Raw genomic sequence first — 22,685 nt, 5'->3', positions numbered from 1 at the left:
TGTGCAGTAGAGCTTAGCGATCGTGTAGATAATTTAAGCGATCGTATTGTTACGAAATCGACAATTAAAGAACACAAAAAAGGGAACGTAGAGATAGAGAAGATTAACACACAGATCGATACACAATGAGACCCCTGTACTTGGTTGTTCGAAGCGCCAACAAACAGATTCAAGGCATTTCAACAAATGCTTGATAGGGACAATCTCAATTTTTTTTTTTAATTCCCACATACCATTCCCACACATACTATTCTCAGACATTGTTTTCCCATGCACAATCAAACATAGTCATCCTTGATTCTCAGTAATTTTATTCCCAGACATCCTTAATTCCTAGACATTGAGAAAACCTCAATCCAAATAGCTCCTTAGTGTTTTTTAGAGTGTTTCTCAACTGCAGGAATGGACAGTGACACCGTAGATATGACGTAATGCCTAGAAACTACTGCATTATAAACCTAAAACGATGGGTATTTATAAAAAGATGAACAATTTTATAAACTATGTCCAAGTGCATGGAAGATTGGAAGGTCCCAGATAGATAGCAAAATGTGTCAGCCATTAGTTACAGCATATTATTATATTTGTTGGTTCAAAAGAACAAATTTTAGTTGTGGAGTAGACTCAAATACTTTGCATTTCTTTGTTGTCGAAGTTGGTTATCAACATTCTTATCAAATAAAGTTTAGTCCTTTTTTTTTTTAATTAAGTTGCACATTTCATTTTGAACTCCTATCAAGAATGACTTCAAATCAAAACCAAAATCAATTTGAGTTTGATTCTTTTATCGTTTATTAGGAATTGTTTAGAAAAAGTATTAAGAGTACATTAAATAATTTTTTTTCGATAATATGTGAAATGAGATAGTCGAACTTTAACTTCGAAATTGATAATACAAATTCATCGCAGTTGTTAGTTGAGTTTTGCTCACGTTGGCATCAAAAGTTCATTATTATTGTTGTTTACTACTCAAAATGGAAATATGAATAAGATATATTATTAGTACAAAGATGCTACCTACTAATTATAAAAATGTCTAATTCTGAATCACATATCAATTTAAATATCCTTGAATTAAAATAATAATAATCAACAATAAATTAAATTGATTCTATTGCTATTTATTTCATACTAATTTTTTATTTCTAATATAGGCTCTTTTCAGGTGTATCTAATTCAAATACTTTATTTTATATATTTAAAAACATTAAATATAGAATTTTAATTTTATTAAAAGATTATAGATAATAAGAGAATAAATAGGTTTTTTTTCTTTTAATGAGAAGATAAATTATCAACCGTAGAAGAGAGAGAAAGAGAGAGAGAATTTGTAAAAGAATTAATAAAAAGTTCAAATCTTACTTATAAATTAAAGAGAAGGGTAAAGAAGTAAAGTAATTAATAAAAAGAAAAAGAGAAGCGACACAGATAAAAAAAAATTAAAATTAAAAAACGATTTGTCAATTTGAATGGATGAAGACACCAATTATGTCGATAATTCATTTCTGACTCACTATTACTGAACTAGAAAATGTTTAAAAAAAAAAAGGGACATAATGAAGATTGATGAGAGAATAGGGGTAACAACTGTGTGTACGAATTCTTGAATTAGTAACTGGTCCCACGAATAAATTTTATTCTTAATTTGATTTGGTTCTCATTCTGTTTTTTGCAAGAAGTAAAAGAATGTTTATCATGTAATAATAATTCATGAACAAGATGAGAGATATGACTACCCAACAAATAGAACATATATCCTCGATCATTCATTGACCACAGAACTATACCATCACAAGTGATCAGTTGACGGAAACATTGTACCTCCACAAAGAAAGCTAACTGAAAAACCTATTTTACGACGGTCTTCATGTTAGTGTGGTTTTTATCAATTTGATTTAAAAAGATTCAATAAAAGAGGAAAGTCATAGAAGCAATTGATCTCAAACCTGCCTCAATCACCCTAATTTAGATTTGACCGAAAGAGTAGATAGGAATTTAACAGTGGATTTATGAAATATGATTAAAAACATGTAAAATAAATGTGGCTGTTAGAAACAACCTAAAAAAAATAAATTTTAATGGGTATGAAAAGGTTGAGTTTTTTTTTCTCCTTGGACAGGCAAGTTTTATTGGAAGTTTCTGAGTGCGTCCAGATGTGGCAGGAAATGAGGCGTCTGTCCCAATTGATTATATAATGCAATAATCTGTGTGATCATCTCCATTTTCCTCTAACATCGCACAAACCTTTTCTTCTGTTTTCTGTTTCTTTCAAATGGGAAGTGTTATCAATCCGAGGGAAGATTTCATGTCCAAATTTTGGGTCGAAACTCAGAAGCTATGGTTAATCGTTGGCCCTTCTATTTTCAGCCGTGTCTCTAACTACACCATGAATATCATAACCCAAGCTTTCGCCGGCCGTTTAGGTGATGTCCCACTCGCTTCTATTTCCATCGCCAACACTGTACTTGTGGGTTTCAATTTCGGCCTCTTAGTAAGTTCAACAACTTCTCTTCCTTCCTTACAATCTGATTCAGTAACTTAAATGGTTTTTGCTTTCTGGGTCGGTCTAATTTTCTCCCCTGTTTTTTCCCCTGTTCTGATTTTTTAACTTTAGTTAGGGATGGCAAGTGCTTTAGAGACACTATGTGGACAAGCATATGGAGCCAAAAGATACCATATGTTGGGAATTTACTTGCAACGTTCATGGGTAGTACTTTCCCTTTGTTGTTTCTTGTTACTTCCTGTCTATTTTTACGCCACCCCTGTTCTGAAACTGCTTGGACAAGCCGACGATGTAGCAGAGCAATCAGGGGTAGTAGCGCTTTGGTTAATACCACTTCATTTCAGCTTTGCGTTTCAATTTCCATTGCAGAGGTTTTTGCAATGCCAATTGAAAACCCAAGTGATTGCTTGGGTTTCTTTCATAGGATTAGCTATGAATATTTTGGCTAGTTGGGTTTTCATTTATGTATTGGAATTTGGGGTGACTGGAGCAGCCATAGCTTTAGATATATCTTGGTGGGTTCTGGTTTTGGGATTGTATACCTACACTGTTGGTGGTTGGTGCCCTTTAACTTGGACTGGCTTCTCTTTCCAAGCCTTCAATGGCCTCTGGGATTTCACTAAGCTCTCCATTTCTGCTGGCTTCATGCTCTGGTAACTTTCTAACTCTGTTTTGTTGTTATATAAATAGTATCACATAATATTAGAAAATACATAACTTTGCATACACGAGAATATAAGTTCAACGACTTCGTGTTGTCTTCTTAAGATAATTTTACTTACTTTGGTTCTTGAGTTTCAAGAGTATTTGTCTCCCAAGATAGAATAGATTACGTTTTTCTAACTACAACACCTCGTCCACATAATCCAAAAACCATTTAACTTTATCTGTTTGTTTGTTATTTTTCTGTTCTTCATTTACACATTTAACTTCACTAACAACATTAATGGGTATGAGCAGCTCGGAGAATTGGTATTACAGGATATTAGTACTGATGACAGGGAAGTTAAAGGATGCTACTACAGCTGTAGATGCATTGTCAATATGGTAAACCAACATTTAATTACCTTTTCTAATGGTCTAAGTAATGATAAATTAGTATTGAGTTTTGGGGTTAAAAATTATGCAGTATGAGCATCAATGGATGGGAAATGATGGTTCCTTTAGCATTCTTTGCGGGCATTGGGTACAGTTTTTTGTTGTCTTTTTCTTTTCCTGCTTTACCTTGTTTGCATTAAAAGATTCCAAATGTTTGGTTGTACTTAAAAAGTTTTTTTAATCATATGATTATGGCAGAGTTAGAGTGGCAAATGAACTTGGAGCTGGGAATGGGAAAGAAGCCAAATTTGCAACAATTGTATCAGTGGTGCAATCAACAGTGATTGGTGCGGTGATTTGTGTTGTTATAATGATATTTCACGATAAGATAGCCTTTATCTTCACAGACAGCAGCAGTGTTGTGAAAGCTGTGGATTCACTTTCAAGCTTGCTAGCCGTCACCATTCTCTTGAACAGCATTCAACCTGTTCTTTCAGGTTTTGATAAATGATTTTTTAAATTAAAAATTATAAAAAATAAAGAAAAAAAAGTTTGAAAGGAACAAAAAGTAAGTGAAATAAAATGGGTGTTAAATTAAATTTATGCAGGGGTGGCAGTTGGATCAGGATGGCAATCTTGGGTTGCATACATAAATCTTGGCTGCTATTATCTTATTGGCCTGCCCCTTGGTTTCCTTATGGAATGGGTTTTCCACTCTGGTGTGCTGGTATGTTTTTTCTTTTACTTTTTTTTTTTTTTTTAACTAGGTTATAGAACAATTTTGATTCCAAATATCATAAGTAACAGTCTTACCACCTTTAGTTTGTAACAATTAAGAGGGTAGTTGAAGCGCCAAATTGATTATTATAATCCGTGATTATTATAGTATGTGAGTTATAATAGTTTTTGTTCGGGACGCATACTATTTTAATCTGGGTAATAATAGTCTGTATATAGAGTACATACTATTTTAGTTTCGATTACAGATGAGGAGAGAAGATGTTACAAAACAGTAAGCATTAAACACAATGAGAGCTTTCAAATAGTTTTACTCAACTATTATAAAGGGTGAAATATAAACAAAGTAACAAATAGTAAATATTATAGTAAAGAGAGATTTGAAATACTACTATTGTTTGTAGTTAATGATGGGTTATAGTAGTTGGAAACACCAATTATTATAATTGAAGTTCTGAATATGAAATGAGCTGTAATAGTCCACTCCACCCACTTGAAGTTAGGGTCCCAAACATCCCCTGAGTGGACGATAATAACCCACTCCACTCAATGTAAAATTGGGAGTCCAAAGTTAAATTTACTCGTATTAGTCTCCGTACTTTCAATATGATTATAATTAATTTAGTCCCTAATATAAAGTATCATCAAAATTATGTGTCAATTTCTATTTGTAACAGTGTATAAACAATTTTGTTCTCTAATGAGTTTATCAATCTAAACGTGTACGAAATTTCGTTTAATTTTAATAATATTTTTTTTCGTGATAGACACTAAAGTTCAAAGATTAAATTGTTATGTTCATGATGGTTTTGAGAGTAAATAAAAGTATGTTTTAACCTAAAATAATAAATCTATTGATCATATTATAGGACTAAATGTTTACTAAAATTTTCCATATGTTACCAACAGGGAATTTGGGGTGGGATGATATTTGGTGGCACTGCAGTTCAAACAATAATATTAGTGATCATCACCATGAGAACTAACTGGGATCATGAGGTAAATTTTACTATGAAATTCTAACTTTGAATTGCATTAATTTATTTCATCTAACAGATATAATTTATTATCCAACTTATTAACTTGTAATCTTAAAAAAACAAAAAATCAGGCACAGAAAGCACAAGAACATGTAGAAGAATGGTCCAGTCCTCAAGAAAACGAGAAGCCTCTTCTCGCCTAATTTTTGTAGTTATAATTTATAAAATTAAAGTTCAAAAATCATTTTGTGTAATGTTCTAGATGTTCAATCTTTCAAAATAAATTTAATATTTGATTCTACATTTTTAAATATAAGTTTCGTTGAATTATTAGAAACACATTTTAGGGAGATTTTAAATCTAATATACGTGTGATTTTAATCATTTCATTATCACTTTCACACATACTTTTAAATTTTGAAAAAGGAAACTTATCTTTTTATTTTTCTTTCTCTTATTAATTTCCTAAATTTGAGTATTTTATTCTTTTGAAATTATTCTTGAGATAGTTTTGAATCGTACTCTTATTTATTTGGATGGAAATTAAATCACTTTTCTTGTAAAAGAAGTTATAGAATACACTATTTATTTATATTAGCATCAGAAGTTAGATGTTAGATTTAAGGTTAAGATATTATTTTAGTCTATGTATGTTCTTTGGTGTTTGCTCAATTTTGATCAATATGATTTCAAATGTCTTATTTTAATCCACTTTTTAATAAATTTGAATTGAGTTCTTCAAATTTAATTTTTATCAAAAATTGGTTAAATAATAATAATAATATTTCATGTAAGGAAATATAATATATAAATATGTTTTTAGAATGTATAAAAAAAAAGCGTTAGTGGATAACAAATAGGTTTTTTTAATCTATAATAAACTAGATAAAATTTAAAATATACTGAAAGTTTGGTGATTAAAATTGGACATAAAATATACACGGTACATATACTAAACTTGAACCGACTCCGAAGTATTGCCCTAAATATATGGTTCAACTGGGACTAAACTAAAATCAATTTGGCATTAAATAAAGAATTATCCAGACTACAGTTCAACTCAAACCTCTAGGAGGTGTTTGTTTCAAGGGTTGGGATTGGATGGGTTAGACATCCTAAGCCCAACTCTTGTTTGGGACAAGGATTTAGAAAGTCTTAGCTTTCAATACTCTTCTCACATGAGTTTGAATAGTAAACACTATTTGAATCTATGTGTTACCATTTTTTTTCTTTTTCCTTTTTTCCCCTAATTTAATCTAAGAAGTTTGCCGATCAACTTCTGGACACCAACTTCGGTGATGGCCGATGACTCTATTTTTGCAAATAGATTTTAGAATTTCTTAACTTTTGCTATATTTTTGTCAATGCCCAATTTTAACATTTAGGCTATGTTTACAAATTTGTAATGAAAATTAGTGTAATCGTAATCGAATTTCGTTAACAAATCAATAGTAACCAACCTCCATTACAAATGTAATTAGATCACTTTTGATCGTATTTACCTATAATTTAGGATTTTGTCTAATTTACTGTTATCGATATGGTAACCTTTACCTCTAAGAGCAAAATCATAGTGTAACGGTAATTGTAAATGTGTCAAAATTCATAGGTTTTTTCTAACATAACCATAAACAGTAATTATAGGGCTCGAGCTCTCAGGATCAATACTAAATTCGTCCCTACTCGTCATTCAAATTACATCACTTGATTATGGATTTTCAATTAGGGTCATCCGTATGAATGTGCAAAGTCTTAATCCATGGCTAAAGACTAGGAATATACATTTTTAAAAGAAAATTACAAAAAAACAATAATTCTAGTATTTTCTATGTTATGATAGTAATAAGGAATGATTGTACTTTCCGCCAAAATTTTAGGATACGAAAGAGATTTCTTTCGAAAGAAAAGAAAGAAGACAAAATAAATAAATAAATAAAATGAAAGACTCACCTCATGCTCTCGTAATTTCTTCTCTACCTAACCCACTACATTTATGTATTTAAAGAAAAAAAACAAACAAACAAAACAAACAAAAATAAAAAGTTACAATATATCTCTTAATAACTATTAGATGCATGTTTCTAACATGAGATGCAAATTTGAACTACTTTTGAACCAAATAATTTTTTAATTGTGTTGTTTCACTTTAGTATAGTTCAATTGATATAGTGCTTCTATTATCAACTTTGTGGTTAAAAGTTTGATTCTTCATCCTACACTTTAATTACAATACCTTTGCAAAAAAAAAGAAAAAGAAAAAAATAATATTAAAAAAAGAGTAAAAATGACAAAATATTTACACTTTATAGTAAAAAGTTTCATTCTATTTATAAGAATTTAACCATTTCACTTAAATAAGGCATTCTCATTTTCTAGAGAGGGATTTTTTTATTCCTTTCCAAAATTATGTTTTTTCCTTCATTCATCTATGTTTATTTTATATTTAATTTCACTTTGAATATAGTTAATTAGTTAAGTAATTAATATTAATTTAATAAAAATAATATAAATATTTATTTTAACAAATATTTGCTTTAACTTATTTCTATAATAAAATTTTATTAAATGAATGTAATTACTTTTTTTACATAAATTAATAATTTATTAGTCAACAATATCTTAACTATATTTAATTAGTACTCTAAGATTCGTTAAATTTAATTAGTACAGCAATTCTATTTCTATAACAATAATTTATTACTTTATTGTTTTTTAATAACCAAGTAATCATTTATGGGGATTAATTTTAATTTGATCACTTGTTATGGACATGTAATCATTATTGATAAGTTAATTATTTATTGTTATTAATTTTTATTATTTCATTCATTATTAGCGTATCATATTTACAAAAAAAAAAATAGTATTATTTATTAATATATCATATTTTTATTTTTTTAATTTTTTATAAAATATATTGTTTATTAAAATATACATTCTTATATTATTTAACTAAACGTTAAATTACTAATGTTGAAATTAATTAATTATAAAAATGATTAGGTATTAGATTATAATTAGTATGACGTTCATTAAATATATTAATTGGTTAATTTTTAATTATAAATACTCATTTTTTAAATATTTATAATTAAAATTATTATTGACTCATAATTAATTATTTTTTTTTATTGATATATTGAATGTTGTTGGTTAATATATTAATCTATTACAATTACAAAAGTTTATCATGCTTACTTTCATAAATTTTGATAGCATTTCTATGCACAACCAAACACATTCATATTTGATTTCTAGACATTTTATTCTCGAACATCTATAAAACCTTAAACCAAACAGTCCCTAAAAGTTCACAATATATATATATATATAACTATTGCATGGTAGGGGATTGAACCTTCGACGGAATGCATGCCAATACCACTAAGCGACGTTCACATTGACTTAAAAATATATATATTTGATAGTATAGATAATGTTAGTTTTATAGCCTACATTGATAAAGAAAATATTTTGATAATATAGATAAAAGTTGCGAACTTATGATATTGTAAAGATATTATAATTAAATTGTATGGTGGGAGAATCGAACCTCTGATCTTGAGGTGGATAGTACGAATACTAATTGAGATATAAAAATTCAAATAAAAATTTTGCAGGAGTTCAATCAAGATATAAATTATAAAAAAGAAGAAGAAAAAAAAAAACTTAAATGCATTCCACTCTAATACATGTAACAAATTGTGCTGTGTCGTACAAATAACACAAATTAGATTCTCTTCGAGGCGCATAGTATGATTGGGGTATTTATTTAGCTCTCTAACAACTCTATAACTTCATCAAATGGGCCAGTGCCCTAAATGCCGACCCAAACCTGACTTTAGGTCTGGTCCAAAAGCCATTATTTGATGGGCTTTCTACGCTGATGACCTATATATTGGGTCTACTGGATCCATCTTTCACAAATTGACTAAATGTTTTATTGCTTTCACATTTTAACCCCTATAGCCCTTTGAACGTTTTAAAAAACAAGAAGAAGAAGAAGGAAATTCACTTCTTTATGTGCAGATAACATAAATAAAAAGATAGAAAGGACAATTGAAAAGAAAATACCGAGAAAAACCCTCCCCTTGCCGTCATTAAATTTCAAACCCTTGTAGCCGACATCGATTTCTATAATAAATTAGACTCCGACTTTTACAGTGTAAAATTACTATATATAATATAAAAGTGGTAGATAATCATTTATTTGGTGCTTCCAAAAGGAGCCAGAACTACTATTACAAATCGGAGTTTGAAGAAGGGGGAGGAGAAGAAGTCCTCAACCCGCACTAAGCAGAACCTGAGATACTTCATTTTATTAGTACAACTGAGAACCCCCTTCATTACATGATTTCTTCTTCATATAGATAGATATAGGATCTATGGAGCAATTAACCTATCAACTAGATAGATCCAAATGTCAAAAGGGTCCAAAAAATCAACTTAAATCTAATTGTTGTGATGAAATAACACCAATATGAAATACAAAATAACAATAATGAAAGCAAGACAAGAGAAAAAATAGAAAAGAAGAAGTAGAGAGCTAATATTGAACTCAATTGTGGTATGTCCTACAAAGGCACATACACCACTATTTATAGGACATGGAATGATGCGTGTTACAACATAGAATTCAATAGAGGGTGTATGTTACAATGTGGTTTGTGATATTTGATAACCTATGTAGCTTATGGATATCTACACTAAATAGTATATTATAATATATATTATATTTATAATACTTCCCCTTAAATATCCATGTTATATAAAATAAATGTCTCGTTAAAATCTTACTAGTAAAAAACCCAATGACAAAAAATTCTAGTGAAAGAAAAGAGTACATTATTTTATTTATTTTAATGACTGTCTCATTAAAAACCTTGTCAGGAACATCCAGTGGGATAAAACTATAGTCAATAGAAAATAATGCAACACATTTACTCCCCCTCATGAAAACATCACTTGATACCTTTGGTTGTCACATATAAATGTTGTGTGTTAACTTCTCAAATGTTGTCGCAGGTAACACCTTCGTTAATAAGTCTCTCAAGTCGTCTTTTGAGGAAATTCGCTGAATAGTGATGTCGGTACTTTATACTTTATCATCTTCATATAATAACATTGTTGGCTAGCCTCGCATCATCAAGATTTTAACATGATTAAAGTAATTGTTATGCTCTACTTCATAAATTGCCATAATACAAAAATTCTTCTCTATGTACTAAGTAACCTGTTTAAACATCTAGCTCATATGACTTAGATAAATAATCTGCATCTTCACAATTAACTAGATCATAATTAGATTTATGAGAATAAAATAAATCAATGTAAACTAATTCTCAAATAAAAATATAATATATGTTTAACTCAATTCAAATATCTTTATTTGGAGAAATATTATATTTATGCTACGGCAGGTACCGTATAAACTAGTAAAGATATAAGTGCACTATTTTCCAAAAATTTTGATTCTTTGGGACCAAAAGTTCTTCATTATCTTTCTGACATCAGATGATATAAATTTTTCACACCAAGTGAATGAACTATCATATGAATGTTTAATGGTGGAACTAATCCATATAAGATCTTATATGTATATATTGATGCAATTCCATCTATTTTATGCTTTATTTGCAAACTAAGACAAAACTTATCGTCTCAATTTATTTATTAGGAAATTCTATTGTCTTTGAAATCTTTCCAGGAGTTTATGCTTAAATTATCAACATATATATATAACAAATCTCAGGTTGTGATTTCTTTATAAAAGCATATGGTATGAGTTATTTTTATAACCTCATATCAACAAATATTTAATAAAATCATTATATCACGGGCATTATAAGGCCATTCATTCTTCAGAGATTCAGAGAGCATTTCTTTTTTGGAATCAAGTTACACAACATACTTTATTTATTATTATTTTTTAAAAAAAATTTCTTTCTAATTATTTAGAATCCATTTAATAGATTTATATATTAAATTGTTGTTTATAATAAGAATATTAGTTTTTACAACTTATATATATATATATATATATATATGAACATATGAATTTGGTACCTCTAATCTTCCAGAGATAAAATTATTAAGAGATTCATATAAATGTATGATGACTATATTCATAAGATGTATGTTAAACTTTTCATACACACCAGATAAATTAGATATCTCATGGTATTATATCCACTGTAGGAGAATATGTCTCATTATAATTAATACCATTTTTTTGTGAGAATTATTGTGGAATTTGTCTCGTGTTATATAATGTGATCCCATTCTATTTGTTTTTCTTATAAATATTCACTTGTATTCCACATATTTGGCATTCTCTAATGTATGAACTATTAATTCTTACGATTTGAAATTAATTTTATTTGTATTAGATTGTTTCTTTCCACATAAGTCAATCATTTCTATATCGCAACATTTTTTTTTTCAATATATCTGAGTATATAATATTCATTTTCATAAATAATATCGTAAGCAACATTGTATGCAAAAATGTTGTCAACTTATTTAAGTATGGATCCATCTTTTTCTTATCAAGACATATATTTATCGAGATCTCTTTTTTGTCCTCTTTTACTTTAAGATTCTTATGAGTATTCATATTTAGGATTTCTTCTGGAATACCCATATTCTTAATCGAGTCATTTTGATATTGACTACTTTTTTTCGAGGATCTTTATCTTTGGAACTTAAGTGTCTATCACGCTTCAGACGTATTGCAGACTCATAGTATTGACAATTTGTTGCATTGGGATTTCAATTTTAGATGGTGTATTTGCAACCATTATATATAACTTAGTCACTTTCTAGCAACAGTAAATGTTTTGTAAATGCATCTAACATTTGATTTGTAATATTTGGTAAATGAATTATCTTTTGAACCTCTAGTTCAAATTGATCTATAAGCTATTGACTTAGAGCATATACAATAAAATGATCTCATATAGATTTAGAAGCTTTGCTATTTGAACATAAGTTGTAGGATATTCAACACATATCCCAATCAATTATCAAATGTTTGGAATACAAACTCACTAGCATTATCAAAACAAAATAATAAGTATATATGTGACCGTCATCTGGATGCGCCAACGAAAATCATAAAATATTAAAATAGTTTACTTGGTAGATTAATAAATCTAGATATACAATCGTGAATCCATTCCAAAAATCGGAGAGATTCAATTTCAATTTAGTTAGTGAAGTTTTAATAATTAATCTTTTAAGAACAAGACACTCTGCCAATTGATTACATGAAGATTCTTCTAGTTCTTTAATGGATGCTAATACATATTTCCAATAATTATTTTCACTATTTACCCAAATGGCTCACCATGTCAAAGAAAAGTATATATGGATCAATGAACTTCATGTACATTGTTGCATATATTTCAACTATACAAATATATGTGAATACAATTTAGAAGGAAAAATATAACTTTTCTATATGCATTTCTCATAGAAGACAATAGATATAGTATATAAATACCATATATTATTCTTATTATCAATCTTTATAGATGATATTGAAGGAACTCTGATTACAGAGGACCTTTGAGCGGAAGCGGGTCGTCCAAATCCCATTGTGAATAAACTCATACATTTACAGTCATACAAAACAAATTATGCACAAAACTTAAATTACAACATGCTTTGAAAATAAAAACAAAGGATAAGAGATTATACCTTTGAAGAACCCTTCTTCAAGTATATCCCTCGATCAAACTCGCTCACGAACACAGCAAACAACTCGATCCTAAAAACTTACCGGACACTACTATTTGATTACCTTGGTCGGTGTGAGAATCTAGGAGTGGTGGGCTCTGGCTTATTTTGGTTAGAGGGAAGGTTTGGTATGGAGGAGGAAGACGATCGAGTAAACGAACACACGATTTTATAGAAGAGGAAGTCTATTGTATAGACAATGCACTCGATCGTATAGTCTCTCAAGTGATCGTATAGTAAGACTCTCTTACTCGATTGCTAATCACGTTTATAACTTATCATATTAAATTTATAACCTATAGTTTTAATATTGCATCACATACAATATATAAACAATAGTTCTTTTTCTCTATTTTATGGCATTTAATATAAATCATATTTATATTACATTTAATAACTATGAATCTTATTCATAGAAAATATATTTGAACCATATTCAAATATTAGTTCCTCCAATCAAACAATAATGTATCAAATACATTATATCAATTATATCATTTATAATTTAATTAATTTAATTATATCATATACAATCAAATTCCCTCTTATTATTTTGTTCATACATGTGTTTACAAACTACAATACCCTACGAGATATCAATTATATCATTTATAATTTAATTAATTTAATTATATCATATACAATCAAATTCCCTCTTATTATTTTGTTCATACATGTGTTTACAAACTACAATACCCTACGAGATTTAGGGAATCAGCTCCAACAATCTCCCATTTGTCCTAAAGCTAGTGGGGTGTACAAGGTAATCATATTTCAACTACAAAACAATAAACTAGGGCAGATGCATAGGGGACCCATCTCATTTCCTCAACCTCTTGAAGTGTCTTAGGACACTGTTTCTTAGATAATGTAACTCCATGCCGAAAAGGCAAAATGCCCCTTTTGGAGTTCTGCATCGAGTACTTGAGCAACATTTTGTCAATGTACGATGCCTGAGACAGTGTTAACACTTTGTTCTTGCGATCCTGAAAGATCTAAATCCTAAGAACAAATTGAGCCTCTCCCAAATCTTTCATTTGGAATTAGGTCGCTAGCCAGATCTTAATTGAAGTTAGTAAACCTAAGTCATTCCCAATGATTAGGATATCGTCTACATATAATACTAGGAAAACTACTGAACTGTTGATGATTTTCTTGTAGACACAAGGCTCATCAACGTTTTGGTCAAAGCCATAAGATTTGATCGTAGTATCAAACCTTATGTTCCAAGATCGAGATGCCTGTTTCAGTCCATGAATTGACCGATTCAGTTTGCAAACCTTTTGCTCTTGATCTTGGGCTATGAATCCCTAAGGTTGTACCATATAAATGGTCTCCTCAAGATTGCCTTTCAGAAAAGTAGTCTTGACATCCATTTTCCATATCTCATAGTCATAATATGAGACAATAGATAGGAGGATGCAAATAGACTTAAGCATGGCAACAGGCAAGAAAGTCTCCTCATAGTCAACTCCTTCCACCTAGGTATAACCTTTTGCCACAAGTCTAGCATTGAAGGTTTGCACCTTCCCATCAGCGCCATGTTTCCTCTTGTAGATCCATTTACAACCTATAGGTTTAACCCCATCAGGTTGATCTACAAAATTTCAAACTGATTTAAAGTACATAGACTCCATCTCGAGATCCATGACTTTGACCCATTCATCTTTATCAACATCCTCCATTGCCTTCTTGTAAGACAATGTATCCTTAACCTCACCATCGGCTATCATAGCCAGGATTTCAGTTAAACCCATATAGAGAATGGGTGGGTTTACAACCCTCCCACTACGTTGAGGTTTTCTCAACTCTTGAGGTGGATTTGACCTACTAGATGAACTCTCATCAACACTCTTGTTGATATAGCAGGATCTTCAACAACTTTTATTGAAATTTCAGTAGTTTCTTTGGAAAGTTCACTCAACACGACTTTACTTCTTGGACTGTGCTCCCTCATATGTTCGTCCTCAAGGAATTTAGTGTTTGTCAACACAAACACTTTGTTTTCCTTAGGATAAAAAAAGTAACCCCCTCGTGTCCCTTTGGATAGCCTACAAATAGGCATAGCCTCGAACGTGGTTCCAGTTTCTTAGGATTAGCCTCAAACACATGTGCAGAGCAACCCCAGATGGGGAAGTGATGCAAACTAGCTTTACGCCCGTTCCACAACCCCAAAGGTGTTCTGGCAACACTCTTGAAGGGAACACAATTAAGGATGTAAGTTGAAGTCTCTACACCAAAACCCCACAACGAGTCCGGTAAGGAAGCGTAACTCATCATCGATCGAACCATGTCCAACAGGGTTATGTTTCTCCTCTCTAATACACCATTCTGCTGAGATGTACCAGGTACTGAGAGTTGGGAAACGATTCTATATTCTATCAAATAGTTCTGGAACTCAGAATCCAAAACTCTCCACCCCGATCAGATCGAAGTGTTTTAATTCGTTTATCTAATGCGTCTTCAACATCAGACTTAAACTCTTTGAACTTTTCAAAGGATTCTGACTTATGTTGCATTAAATAAACATACCCATACCTTGAATAATCATCCGTAAAAGTGATGAAATACTCGTAGCCTCCCCTGACTCGCATATTCATCATACCACAAAGGTCTAAATGCACTAACTCTGTAGAATCTTTGGCTCTATAACCTTTTCCAGTAAAAGGTCTTTTAGTCATCTTGCCTTCAAGGCATGACTCACACACAAGTAAAGAATTTTCCTCTAACTTATTTAGAAGTTCATTATTTACCAACCTCTTAATCCTATTGAGATTGATGTGCCCTAAATAGAGGTGCCAGAGTTGGACATTTTCTTTAGGAGAAACTTTAAGTCGTTTGTTTTGAGTTACGATAGTCTTAAACATCTTTATGTTATGGAGGGAATTTGTTGCTAACGACCTTAGCACATATAAATTATTTTCCAGTTTAGCTGAACATATCTCAACACCATCTTTCAGAATAAACACTTTATTAACTGAAAAGTTTAGAGTGTATTTACATTCAAGCAATGACTTTATAGAAATCAAGTTCCTCTTTAACTCGGGAACAACATACACATCATTCAAAATGATGAATCTATTTTGTAAAGTCAATTGGAGGCCTCCCACTGCCACAGTTGAGACGACGTGCTGAATGCCAACTCGCATTGTCATCTCACTAGCCTCAAGCTGCCGCCAGGATCTAATCCCCTAAAAGGAAGAATAAACATGGTTAGTGACCCTAGAGCCTATAATCCAGACAGAATCAACATTCTCTACTAAACAAGTCTATAAAACAAGTAAATCACATTTATCTTGTTTGACCTTCTTCTTCTCTTTCAAAAAGTGTGGGCAGTTCCGCATCGAGTGCCCATTCTGATTGTCATGGAAACATTTTCCAACCAGCGTTGGTCGCCTACCTCGCGGAGCGGCAGGTTGTGGGTTAGTCGGTGCCTTCCCCTTCCCTTTACTACCCTTCTTTTTTTTTTTTCACTTACTAGTGCCGTAAGAAGAAGATGCAGACTTAGTTCCTAAGGTCGATCCTCGGAGGAACTTTTTTTGATGATGAAGCAACATTTTCCTCACTAACCTTCTTCTCCTTGCTTTTCAGCAAGGATTGGAATGTTTACAACTCGTTGAAGAGACTTGTAAGGGTGTAATTGATGAAGAGGAGAAATGTACGTTATTATAAGCCTTTTATTTAGAATTATGAGGGCTGCTAAGTAGAATATGTGGCGATTATACTAAGGATTCACGAGAAAACGAGCTTGCATTGATCGACATTAAGAATCTTGGCTAACCCACTTTTATACTTTATTATGCGTTCAACTGTTTATTTTTGTAGCAAATGTAGGAATCAATCGCATGCACGGAAGCCAGGCTATCGCGAAGACGATCGCATGCGGTGATCGCATACGTCCGTCATATGGGTGTTACGGCGATCAAGCGAATGCGGTCATCGCAGGAAGATTGCAGCTATAGAATAACCATAATAGAAGGGCAATCTCAAGGTTGGTGGAATGCAGCATGAATGCATACATTGGGATCATCAAAAAGATGATGTTGACATTTCACCTACCAGGCCGCGAGTGGCAAAGATTCATGAAAGGACCATCGCGTCACGAGTGTCAGATTTAGAGCAGGTCCATAAATGTTGTTGACGATCAAGCTCTATAAATAGAAGTCTTAGAGCAAACTTCAAGTGGTCCAGGTTTTTGCCTTAGGGCAGATCCTTGTGATATAGACCAAAGCGTGAGAAGATAGTCTTGAGAGTTCTTCATCCCCTCAACCATTTCAAGTGATGACCGGAGCCTCCGTCGGAGTTAGATCTCGAGAGAGTCTACTCCACCACCCATCCATGGCACCACCGGCAGCCTTGACACACATCTGATGGAAGCAAGATATTATTTCCATCTGTCCCTCCATTTCTCTTCTATCCTTGTATTGTATTACAATGTGGCTTAAGAGATTAATACATTTTGTGATCAATGAATTTCTATATTTTCCATTGATTCCATCTCCATCTTAATTTACTTAGCATCCTTTACTTTCATTGAACTACTAAGTAAGACTGCTAGAGTATCGTATACTTAATCATGCGACATAGACATATGAAGCATGTAGCAAACCACCGAGAAGTGTGCGTTGCGTGAGTGTTGTGAGAAAATCCTATTTGCTTAGTGTGAAGTTGTAGCAACGCTTGTCTATAAGTGGATGCAATGCTTGTCTATGAGCAGAATCAACAGCAACCAACTGCCCGGGAGAGTAAGTAGTTGATCGCATTAAGCAATGTAAGCAAGTGTTCACTAGAGATAGAAATAATCTTATGTCAACCATGTTTTATGTGATTACCTTGTCTTATGAGCACATCATTCATCATTTAGGCATACTTGGGAGAGTAATCTAAAAACCAAATCTAGACTCGGGAGAGCAGATTGAATCGCATAAGCAAGAATGAGGACTTAGGAATAAGCTCCGTTTGCTACTACACAGCGTATTGATAACGGACAGAAATGCACGTTATTACAGCGCAAAGATATAAAACAATGCAGGATTGTGACAGTAAAATTATACAATATTGCATCCAAAAGCATTAAGTTTACAACATTGTGATCGCATGAGTTCATCGTATTAAAACAGCTAACTTATGTATTTTATGCAGGAAAATGCGTTGATGCAAAGCGAAATTGCGATCCAAGGAAATTAGCGTCCGAGTTCATAAGAGATTGCAACCACAAGGTTATGCGATCATTTGCATTCATGAAAATCTGCTCAAGAAGGTGGCCGCATAGAGCCGACGCATCAAGGTGAAAGCTTAATAAATCACGATGGGACAGAAAGCTGATGACGGTTGATTCCGAATTAAGTTGACAAGCCGTTAACGACATACTGTAGCAAGTACACTCAACTTTTCAGTGACAAATATTCGGCGCATCAGACAGAGAATTAATGACATCCCATCAGTGCAATCATTCAAGAGAAAAAGATTTTCACCCTGAAGATCTATAAATACCGAACGCCACCTTCGTTTAAGGAGCTTGCTCAATTCGGAGAATTCACCATAGATAGCCGTAGTTTGTAATTTTAGATATTTTAGAAGGCGGAGGCGAGTGAAGGGAGAATACGCCAAGAGATCGTTCTGGTAAACTCAGAAGAGTGCCGGGAAGTGTTGAAAACTGAGAGAGGGCCAACTCTTGCGGAAGCAAGAACACCTTTTGGGCAGAATAGAGATAACTCAGTGTAAAAGCCTTGGGAAGCAAGATATTGCTACCAGGCTCTCTACCTTTATTCTTCCATTGTCATTTTGTATTATGAACTTATTTATAAAAAAAAGGAAACTGCATCTTTATATCTGTCCATTCTCTTTACAGTACACATGAGTAGCTAAAACTGTCGAATGGGTTGAGAAGCACTTAGCTAGCATAACCTGGGAACTTCACTTTATGCGATCATCTTGTATTATGTATGCTTCATTCGCCCTTTAGAGATACTCGGGAGGGTAGTCTAAGGATAGAATTTAGGCTTGGAAAAGTCATATTAGATTCTAGGCTCGGGAGAGTCAGATTAGAACCGCATAATCAAGAGATAGAAGCTTAGGAATAAGTTCTATTTGCTATTAACGCATCGCATGCACCCTAGAGATAGGATATGATTGTATGCGGTCACCTTGTACCTGTGTGCATCCTTCATCATTGCATAGGCAGGAAGTAGAGACTTAGGAATAAGCTTTATAGACATCATCGCATACATCGCTTGCATCCTAAAACTAGGAGCTATCGCATATGCATTGGAAAATGAATTGTTGTCGCATGAGTGTAGCATGATCGCATAGCTTGAACGCATTCTCAGGAAACACTAGCTAAAGACCTTTTCAACCTATTCCTCCGCATACTCATTGTATTTTTTGCATAATTAACTCTTTTCTCAAATCTGCTGCATAAACTTTATACCTTAAACAACAAACCAACCAACCCATTGATTTATTTATTACCGCAAAGTAATCAAAATTTACCATCGCATACTGTGTTCTTAGTCCCTGTGTTCGACCCTGGGCTTACTAGGCAACTCAGTAGGATTTATACTTGGATCTTGCTGAGAAAACTTGCATGCACAACGCATATTCCACCATCGCATTCTACACCATTATTTCATCGCATTAAAAACGCATCAAGTTCTTGGCGCCGTTGTCGGAGACTACGGCGATACATTGTGCTAACGTTATTTTTTTTTTTTTTTTTTTTGCAGCTTTCAATCTTTGGTGAATTATGACCTGGAGATTGAAAGAATATTCCGGCGAATATTGAGAAATAAACGCCAACAATAACAAGGCAGAACTCCAAGAATGGAGGAACAACCAGAAGAGAGGGCCGCAAATGCAAATAATATAATGGCCAATCCCATCCTTCTGGTGAATGACCGCAATAGACCCATTCAGGACTATGCGTCGCCCAACCTATATGATTTCTCCCCATGAATTATGAGGCCAGCTCTGGGTTTGAATAACCGGTTATGTTGCAGATGATTCAAACGGCCAGACAGTTTGGTGGAAGGCGTGGCGAGGATCTGCACGCCCATCTCTGGAGTTTTATTGAAATCTGCAACGCTTTTGTGTTCCTAAATATCTCCATTGAGGAGGTTCGACTAACGTTGTTTCCATTTTTCTTATGTGATCAAGCAAGGAAATGGGCTTATTCCCTCGAACCAGGGGAGATAACATCGTGGGAACAAGTAGTGGAAAAGTTCATGAAGAAATACTTCCCTCCAACGAAGAACGCTAGAAGGAGGAAGTTAATTATCAATTATGAACAGGAAATTGACGAATCGCTCAGTGACGCCTTGGCGAGGTTTAAGAGGCTGGTAAGAAATTGCCCGCATAACGGCTTACCAGATTGTTTACAGATGGAGATTTTCTACCACGGACTGAACCCTGCATCACAGACGGCTGCCAACACGGCAGCAGCTGGTGGTCTGCTTGATAAAACTTACGATGAGGCCAAGAATATACTTGATCGCATTTCTAAAAATCATGAAGACTAGAGAGAAAGTGATCAAAGATTGAGGATCAAAGATAGTGATGCAAATAATGGGGTCATCGCATCCCTACAAACCTAAATGAACGCGATGATGAGTTTGATACAAGGCATCGTAATCAATAGCGTAGGAATGCAAAAAGGACAGGTCAACACAATTGCTCAAACGACCACGAGTTGGATAGTTAAACAACTTTAATTAATGTTCATTAAACACTTTAATAAACATTAATCGATAATTGCATGCTTGTAGCAAATCTATTTAATTCACCTTTCCAAGTCAGTTCCTAGGTAGGGATGTTCCGTTTCCGTCAGCTTAAATAGCTTAGCCTAGAAAGAATTAGCCTTAGACAAAAGATCCCTTATAGATACATTTGCTACAAATTTAATCCTATTAAACTTATTTTTAATCTCATTCGAAATGTGATCTTTGGTCTATGTGAATCATGTTTTAAAAATATTCTAAAAAGTAATTTTAACCTAAAGTTTGCATGCAATTTCGAATTATTGATTTTAATTTCTAATTTCATTTAATTATAACTTTTATAAAAGAAATGAATTCAATTAAAACCAATTATTGCATGTTAAAGCATACTTAGGTAATTATAAAATAACCTAAAGTAGTGACATGCTTTATGCAATTCCATTTCATTACTTAACATACATAACACTTATATACTAAAGTAATGAAATAATTAGTAACATGCATACATCCATACATTAAACTATATATTATAACACTTATAATAGAAATCATGCATGACAACGTTATTAAAGCATACAAACATATATTATAACAATTCATGTTATATGATGCATGAGCATGCTATAAAATTAAATCATGCAACTATATATGATAAAATTTATAATATAAATGATGCATGAATAATGCATAACCTATGGTGGGATTTTACTATATGACATATATTATGACATATAAATATATAAATTAAATCATACATCATATGCATAATTTAAAACAATTGTTAGACCGGGATTGGCCTCCTAAAAAATTAATTAAATTAATTAACAATTATATTAATTTAATTAATTAAAAAACAACTAATTTTTACAAATTAATAGGCAACCGGTTCAAAATAGGTGAACCGGGTCTTGAACCGCACAAACCAGACTGCCCAACACCTGAATCGGCTCCAAACTACTTGAACCAACTTCAATTTGAACTGAACCGCGCACGAATTGAGAAAAAATTTCCATCTCGGAGCGTTGCAATGCTGTGACCTAGCGTTGCAATGCTACGAAAAATTCTTCTGTTCGCTATTCGCAACGTTGCAATACTACTATATAGTAGCCACTGTACAGTTACGAATTCCTTCGATTTTCCTTTGATTTTAGCCTCGTTTTCTCTAGAAATCCACCGAAAAATTCATGAATGACTCAAGACTATAGAATTACAAACTCTATTGCAATTAATGCCTAAAAACAAAGGGTCCTTACAAACCAATTTATAAAATTAAAGATGTAAAACTAAGGTCCAATCCCGTAAACATCCAAAAATTACAAATATTCACAAATTCATTCATCATATGAACAATTTTTATAGAATCCAAACCCACCATATAACTGTAAAATCAATTCTGGAATATTAAAAAAGAAATTGGGACCAAAAACCACCACTTTGATACCAATAGAAGGAACTGTGAAGTTTCGTAGCAGAAGTGGGGATTGGACAAATTTTCATTTTCACATAGTTGGAAATTTACAGTACATAAAATATGCATAAATTCAGAAATTTACAGCACGCAATTGATGACGAAATAGGAATTAGGGTTAGGAGAAATACGTACCCTTGAAGAAACCAATTTCTTCAAGAAATCCCTTCTCGAATGGTCACGATCCAAAATGGCCACCACCATAAGTGAGATCTCTGTATTCTCTTTCAGAATGAGAATTTCTCAAGAGTGTGTCAGCTCTCAAATTTTGGAAGATGGAGAGAGTTTGAGAGAGAGAGGAAGAATTCTTGGGAGATTTTTGCCAGATCTTGAAAAAACACAATACACATAGTTTTTGTGAAATCTTCTGTGACGAAGATGAATCTCTCCCGTGGAAAAACTGCCCCAAACATTGGTGATCGAGAGAATTAAAGGGAATGAAGTTATTTTCCTCCCTTTAATTTTAAAATTTTAAAATTAAATTAAGATTAATTTAAGAGTTA

General features: G+C 32.5%; 1 protein-coding gene across 1 annotated transcript; it reads left to right on the top strand.

Moving 5' to 3' along the window:
* The first annotated feature begins 2,050 nt into the window (after window positions 1-2,050).
* Window positions 2,051-5,570, top strand: LOC120075182 (protein DETOXIFICATION 27-like). The gene is made up of 8 exons (XM_039028377.2): window positions 2,051-2,491; window positions 2,615-3,156; window positions 3,464-3,550; window positions 3,633-3,689; window positions 3,800-4,038; window positions 4,150-4,268; window positions 5,189-5,278; window positions 5,391-5,570. The coding sequence occupies exons 1-8, from the start codon at window positions 2,273-2,275 to the stop codon at window positions 5,460-5,462; spliced, it is 1,425 nt and encodes a 474-aa protein (XP_038884305.1). The 5' UTR covers window positions 2,051-2,272; the 3' UTR covers window positions 5,463-5,570.
* Window positions 5,571-22,685: the final 17,115 nt, after the last annotated feature.

The sequence above is a fragment of the Benincasa hispida genome, chromosome 4 (genome assembly GCF_027475165.1).
Source record: "Benincasa hispida cultivar pf3 chromosome 4, pf3_genome.v1.1, whole genome shotgun sequence".
Taxonomy (NCBI): Eukaryota; Viridiplantae; Streptophyta; class Magnoliopsida; order Cucurbitales; family Cucurbitaceae; genus Benincasa; species Benincasa hispida.
The sequence above is the reverse complement of the archived record's forward strand: the minus strand, read 5'-3'. Positions and strand labels throughout refer to the sequence as shown.